Source organism: Drosophila busckii, chromosome 2R, assembly GCF_011750605.1.
Source record: "Drosophila busckii strain San Diego stock center, stock number 13000-0081.31 chromosome 2R, ASM1175060v1, whole genome shotgun sequence".
NCBI lineage: Eukaryota > Metazoa > Arthropoda > Insecta > Diptera > Drosophilidae > Drosophila > Drosophila busckii.
Window position 1 is genome coordinate 17,190,729 of NC_046605.1, and position 7,494 is coordinate 17,198,222.

The 7,494-nt window shown below is 39.1% G+C and overlaps 2 protein-coding genes across 2 annotated transcripts; both read right to left on the bottom strand.

Annotated features, from left to right (window-relative positions):
• Positions 1–1,963: 1,963 nt before the first annotated feature.
• Positions 1,964–2,563, bottom strand: LOC108595818. The gene has a single exon (XM_017981109.1). The coding sequence runs from the start codon at positions 2,509–2,511 to the stop codon at positions 2,179–2,181; it is 333 nt and encodes a 110-aa protein (XP_017836598.1). The 5' UTR covers positions 2,512–2,563; the 3' UTR covers positions 1,964–2,178.
• A 366-nt stretch (positions 2,564–2,929) lies between these two features.
• On the bottom strand, positions 2,930–7,015 carry LOC108595647 (protein deadpan). Its single transcript, XM_017980922.1, has 3 exons — positions 6,265–7,015; positions 5,663–5,758; positions 2,930–4,161 (listed from the first exon to the last, which is right to left on the bottom strand). Exons 1-3 carry the CDS (start codon positions 6,370–6,372, stop codon positions 2,992–2,994), a joined length of 1,374 nt encoding a protein of 457 aa, XP_017836411.1. The 5' UTR covers positions 6,373–7,015; the 3' UTR covers positions 2,930–2,991.
• Between the last annotated feature and the right edge of the window lie 479 nt (positions 7,016–7,494).

The following is a 7,494-nucleotide window of genomic DNA, read 5'->3' on the forward strand; positions in this document are numbered from 1 at the left end:
AAAAAATATCATCTAAATATATTTTGTGTAGTTTATTATTTTATGTTGCATTCATGACACTCACAGGACGATCTGCTTTGAAAAAATATCGGGTCGTCTAAATATCCATTGACTTGGAATTTTTTCAGCCTCAGCTCGCGAGAAAAGTAGCCAAAAACACAAAATGCACTGTATCTCCGAAGCTGCAAGGACGATCAGGATAATCTTTGCCCAGATGATAGTCCTATTTAATAAGAATTGTTTGGCACTAGTTTCGTCCTGATCCTGCCAAGGATTCGGGAGTTATAGCCATTTTTCTGTATACGACAAATGCTGATTTTCTCTGCTCCTGTAAGGACTTTTATCCTTTGAGTGGTATATTCTGAAAGGTCTCATTAAGGACTTCTTGTATGGCAGAGGACATCCTTGTAGTCCTTGAAGTTCCCGAGGAAAAGCGTATTGTGTGTTTTTGGTCCAAAATTTGCGACCCACCCCTTGCAAATTTTAAGCAAAATTTATTTGGTGTAATCCTGGATATCCTGGTATGCAATTCGATGGATTTGATGCCTAGGAGCACGAATATGCATGTTCTTTTGGAATTCAAAGGATAACGGAGGAGCAGGAGCTTAAAAACGACTGTTTTGCAATGAACTTTGGCTATATAAAAACCATTGCATACTTCCAGGGGTACTACTTAACATGTGCAACCCGCTAAAGAAAATTGGACATAACTGGGCCAAATCAAGTCGAATTTTCAAACTTTTAGGCTTGCAGCACTCACAGGACAAAACTCTATCGATTTGCAAAAATACTAATGGACTATTGTCCCTTAACTTAAATTACAATTTTAATAAAAAAAATAAATTATTGAAACTGAAACCTCAAACTTTAATTAAAAGTAACTAGGTAAACAGTTGATCCTTTTTAATATTTGTTCAGTCATTTACTTAGTTAGATTGGAAAATATCAGAACGCGATACAGTTTGTTTGCTATTCTAGTTCAAGTGGGAGACGCGTGGGCACATCCGCTTACACTTTTACCTGAAGCCTGAGAGCATTCAATGCTACGCAATTCTCGTCCCTATCTCACACTCCCATGCAACGTTATTGATATTTATATATCTGCATTTCTGATGCACTTGCTCTGGCCACAACGCACACACACACACACACAGAAAGATATCAGGGGCTATTCAGTGTAAATAGCGTCGTGTGAAAAATGCAGAAAGATTTAAATTTCATTGCTTGAGAAACAGGTAGATTTTATAATTTCATCCTTTGCTGTGGCGAAAAAGGATCGCAGCGGCATATTTCAAATGTGAATATGTGTGTGTGTGAGAATTCCTATTAAGCCCGGCATGACTTTCTTGTTTGTTTGCAAGGATATCTCTATTATTCACTGGCTTGCAAAGAGTATTTAACTGTGGGAAAACTCAAATGCAACAATTTGTATAAAACCAAGTTAATTTGTCGGCCTTTAGCTGACAATGGGCATAAGCAAAGAATACAATTGAACAATAAACAATTAAAAGTTTCATATAGTTTAAAGTTTATATATTTTTTAAGTATACCGCTTTAAATTGCGTATAATAAGAAATACCATACTTGAAAATGGAAATCGAAAGGCTATAGAAAACGCAAGTGATAAACTGAAGTACTTGAGAATTTGACCCACACAGAACTCAAGAATTTGAAACAAGGCAGGGGAGGGGGGAAAAACGAGCTAAAGGATGCTACAGAACAAGTGCAATGCAAACAGTCGAGGGAGCCAGCAAAGAAAACCACAAAGCAAACGAATAAGCGTAGCAGAGATAAAGGATCAGCATCTTAAGGATACGGGTGTGAGTATGTCTGTGTGTGTGGGAACAAGTGCAACGGCATTTGTAGATGGCAAAAGTATAATAACGTTAAAAGGAAACGAAAATTATGATAATTTTGTTGTTTATTTATTTTTTTTTTCGCTCTTTCTCGCTCATTTCTTTTCTTTTCTCACAACAGATCGGATAACAGCAGCAGCGGCGACTGAAGCGCAGGAGCCGTGATTTAGTGTGGGAATTCTGTATGAAGGGGGGCGTGGCCAAAGGTGATGTCGCTCGACTGCCACACGCAAAGGACATTGATTGCGCCACGGAAGCCACCGCCGCGGCGGAAGTAAATTAAATGAAGAAATTCATGCACTTCCGTTCGAAAGGATGCAAATCAATTTGATTTGATATTAAGCAGTCGCTTGAGCATGCTATAGATAAGCAATTGTCGCGTCACTTCCGCTTCATATTTCATATAATCCTTGAGATGCTGCTGCTTATACAACTGATCGAGCAGCTCGTATAGCTCCAGCTCCAGCCCACGCAACGAGAGCTCCAACTCGGGCGTATGATTGCCAGCTAGGAGCACTTTGATATAGATTGAGGATATTTTTGCAATGGCTGCATCCAAAGCCAACATTTTGGCAGGTCCTGTGAGCTTGGGTGAAGCGTGTGCAGCAATCAGTGGCAAGCAGGCCAAATAGAAAATTAAATATTTTAGCTGCATGCTGAATCTAAAATAAAAACACGCCTGTTTGGAATTCACTGCGTGCAATAATAAATGCAAAAAACTAAAACTCAGCTATAGCCGTTGCTAGCATTATATATAGACTGGCTGATTTACAGTTTCTTCCGCTGCCTTATCAATGCAGCTTAAGTTCAAGTTGAAGTCAAGTTTAATTTATTTTCATAGCATTTATTTATTTTCGTTTCGTTTCACTCGCACACAAGCGTTAAAATTGCAATAGTTATCATTTATAATAAAAGCAGCAAAAACTTGAATGATCTATAAGCTAAACTACATAACTTAGTTATAAATTTAATAGACAAAACATTAAAGTTGAAATAAAATTTAAAAAAATACACACACATAAAAATAATCACAGCTGAACTTAAAAGTGTAATTAATGAAATAAAAGCGTTGGAATATAAATTAACAAATAAGTAACTTAAACTAAAAACTTAACAGACATTGATGCAGTGTCCTTCACCAAGGACGCCAAGCCGAGCTGGACTTGTCACTGCTGGCAGCCAAAAATTTCTTAGCCGATGGTTCGTCTAACAACGAACAATCGCTAGAATCTGCCTGCTCCTGCTCCAGCTCACGCTGCCGCTTCTGCTCCTTGGCCACGCGACGCTGACTGCTGTCCTGGCCGCTGGTGGAGCTCACTTGCTGCTGCTGCAAGTGCGAGACCAGCAGCTGAGCTGAGCTGTCATGACTGCCGGCGCTCAAGTTTAAGCTGCCGCTGCTGTTGAACGAGCTCTCGGCGCTGGTGGGCGGCGGCGTGCTGAACATGCCGGCAAAGCTGTGCTGCTTGGCCGCCAGCAGCAGCCCCGCGTGTGCCGCCGCTGCAACTGGCGAAGCGGCACGCGACTCATCGCAATGACTCTGACTTGAGATAGAAGAGATGGGACTGAGTGGCGGACTGCTGGCGGTTTGCTTGGCCACAACAGTGGCGCTGGCCTTCAATTGAGCTGCGGGCTTGCTAAAGGCGCTGAGCCTAAAGCTTTGCGCATAGTCGCTCAGATGCGTGGGATTGGCAATGCTGGCCAAGGCGGCGCTGGCGGCGTTCAAGCCGGCGCCAGGCCAAGCAAATGGCGCTGCCACTGGCGCAGCAACTGTTGCTGCTGCTCCTGCTGCTGTTGTAGTTGCTGCTGCTGCTGCTGCTGCTGCTGCTGTTGTTGTTGAGTTGGGCATAATAAGCGCAAACTCGCCGCTGGGCAGACGTGAGGGTATCAGCTGCAGTCCAGCCATTTGTATAGCTGCAGGCGCATCTCGACTGCTGTTGTTGTTGTTGTTCAAATCCTGCGGCAGATTGGCAAACAAATTGTTGGCTGCTGCTGGAAACATGCTGCTGGGCAATTGACCGCGATAGCCGCTGCTGAAGTTGCTCATGGAGCCAATCTGCTCGAGGCTATTGGCGCAGCTGTTGAGATGCGCACTCAGACGCTGACGCACGCCCATATCAATGCCATCCAGCTGGCTAACATAGCGATTGACCTCCTCGGCGCACTCGACAAAGCCCGTCTTGAACTTTTGCACCACACTCGGGTCCGTTTGTATGGCCATGTTGAGCTGTTGCCGCTGCACCGACTGCAAATGCTTCACTGTCATCTCGAGTATGTCGGCCTTTTCCAGTTTGGTATGTCGCGCAGGCTAAAAGTAAAGAACAAAAGCAAACAATAATGAGCTGCTGGGTGTCGATAACGTATATAACTATATAGATATATATATATATATATAACTATGTATGATATGTAAGCGGAGACTAAAGCAGAAGCCGCCCGGCTAATTGTTTTCAGGCACTGACCAGCACCATAGTTGCAACGATTGAGACCCCAAAGCTTGAGAGTCTCGCATCTCAGGCCCTATAACAAGTTCAAGGCATGGGAAACAAGTGAAAAGCAAATGCTAAGCTAAGACTACAACGACTGTTAAATACGCTATAAATTTGCGAAATTGAAATCGAGTTTGACTAAACATTTTAGAAAATTAAATTAAAGTAATGCATTACATTACTTTTTCGAATTCGAGTTCGAATTCCATAAAATTAAAATTAATTAAATTTGAATTCGAGTTCGAACTTTGACTAAATATTATGGAAAATAAAATTAAAGCAATATGACAAATTTTTCGCATTCGAGCTCGAATTTTATAAAATTTAAAATTAATTTCGTATTCGAGTTTGAACTTTGACTTCATATTTTATAAAATTAAATTAAAGCATTAACAAGTTAATTAAACCAATTTGCGCTAAACATTTTCGCATTCGAGTTCGAATTTTGAATGAAATTTTGCTCTTGTTTCTTTCTTGTCTCTTTTACTATTAGTCTCTATGCTATATACCCTATCTCTATAATCTCTCATGGCATAGCAAGTGAATGATGCAGCGAGCACGTTTCGTGCCTCATATGTCCAACTATTTGTAAGCTGCCTCTGTTCGCTGTTTGCCAAGTCCGAGTTCAACAAATATCACACGCCCCACACACCTCTCTTCATACGCTGAGATAAGAGAGTGAGCGAGCGAGAGAGCGTGAGAGTGAAGAGCGCTCGCTCCAATCTGCTTGCCACTTCTTCTTGCCAATCTACTGCTTGCTGCATATTTTTGCTAAAGTTTCCCACGCAGGTCGCCCTGCCACTTTGCTCCCCGACCCCCTGCGCTTGCATTCGCTTTAGCTTCTCTTCTTGTCATGTCTGCATCTTTTGTTTACTTTTGCTTTTTCTTCAATGTCTTTCTTATTTGATTTTTGGTCGTTGCCTGCGCGCAAAAATTCTACCGCACTGGCGTCGGCGTCGGCGTCGGCGTCTTGGTTTCTATCTGAGACTTTTTATTATATTATTTTATTTTATGTATTTTTTTTTCTGCTTTTCTCACAGCAGGATTCTCCGTTGGCTCCTGTGGAAACAGGTTTCGGTTTCTGCTGTTCGAGACTTAACACACTGTTAACACTTTTGGATTGCCTGCGACTCGATTATTGGCAACGTCATTGTCGGCGGTCTCTCTCCCTCTCTCTCTTTGTCTTGTAATGATCATCAATAAATATTTAATACTCAATTAGACTGCAGACATGACTCCTTTCTTTCTTCAGTAATTTTATTGTGTCTTAATTTTAACTACTCGCAAGTCCCTATTTAAATAAACTCTAACTGTACTTACGTCTTTCTTCATCGCCTCCAGGATCAGTGACTTGAGCTCGTTTAGGCAATGATTAATTCGTGCCCGACGACGTTTTTCCATAATCGGCTTATTGGTCTGTAAGCAAAAAAAAATTGTTTCAATTAATTTTTAATTACTATTACAATTTATATTCTTCTTAACATTATATTGAACAGTTTATAAGAAATTTATAAAAAATAAAATATGCCTTCTAATTATATGTTTTTAATTAAGAGTAGCATGCGTTTAAAATTATTACTGCTGATATAAAATTTTTTTTTATATTTTTTATGAATTAAAAACATTGTATGCTTCTTTTAGTAAACTTTTTTTTTTTAACTAAGAGTACAATGTTTTTGAAGTTTATTTAATACTGCTGATATATAAGAAATAATGAAATGTATTTTTAAATTAATCAAAAAAATTAAGTTTTCCTTAGCTGTTTTTTTTTAATTAAATGTTTTTTGTGCTTTTAACTAAGCCTGCCTAAGCTCTAGTTAAACGTTTTACTTCTGATTTATTTGATACCTAAGTTCGTTTATCTCTACGAAAAATCTAAAATTTTTTCTATTTAAAAAGTTTTTATATAAAATAACACTCACCTTTCTCAGCTCCGCCTTGGACAAACCGTTAGGGTTATTAACTCTATCGCTGTAGCCATTGGAGCAGTCGTATTCATCATCCGAATTAATATCGTGCTTGTAATCCATTTTTATAAATTTTTTTTATTTGTTGTAATCCAAAAAGTATTGATAATCCAAGTGTAACAAATTTGATTGTTTAATTTTTTGTTTTTGCACAAGTTTTTCACTCACAACACAATTGCTTTGGTTAAAGTACGTTTATTTAAACTGTCAACAAATTATTGCACGTACTTTTATAAATTTGCATAAATCCAAAACATTTAAAACTTAACAAAGTTGAGCGCGTATTTCGATTTCGTTTCAAAGATCTGTAGCTGCGTTTCAGGACGAGCGGCAGACAACCGCGCACACCGAGCGTCAAAAGGATATTGATCCTCGCCGAGGCAAACGCGCTGACTAAAAACCAAAAACATCGGTGAGCCGGCAAGAGCAAAATTGAGCGCACTCGTTTTACCTGAGCGCGCGTTCGTTTGCTCAGGTAGCGAGAAGAGAGCGCAGTCGATCGTTTGGGCTGCGCTGCTGCGTCAGCTCTTGCGCAGCAGCAACATTTGGGGTGGTTAGGCAGACGAAAAAGAACACGATGAGAAATTCCAGCGCAGGCAACTTAACACTCAGCGCAGAGTTTTGAGTGAAAAGAGCAACGCTGACTGGCTTGAGTGTTTTTCAAACTGAGCAGAGTTGCCGAGCCATTGTAAATTGCATAACTAAATTGTGTGGAGTGGAATTTGTCTACATGCTGGCGTTAATAATAGTTACAAAAGTATAGTTAATGAGCAGATCAGTAACAATTTTAAAAGTAAACTAATGCTTAAATTTTAATGGCGTTTTGGTATGATAAATAAATTTAAAAAACTTTAATTTATTGAATTGAAAAATTAAAATATTACATTTCGATTATATTAAATTTTATTTTAATTTATTTATGTTTTATTGAGATAACTTTCTATACAGGGTTTGTTTAACTATGCATGTCATAATTTTAAAACTAAGAGACATTCAAATAAAATGTTGAATATAAGAAATGGAATATAATTATTTACGTTGAATTGAAATACATTTCGATTCAGCACTACGAAGTTTATTGAATAAAAACTGCGTATCTTTTAATTATTTAGATTATTTTTAGCTGCAGTTCTTCCCAATTTATTAAATAAGAACTCACTATTCTTAAGGCAGCTGGCCTTGAAA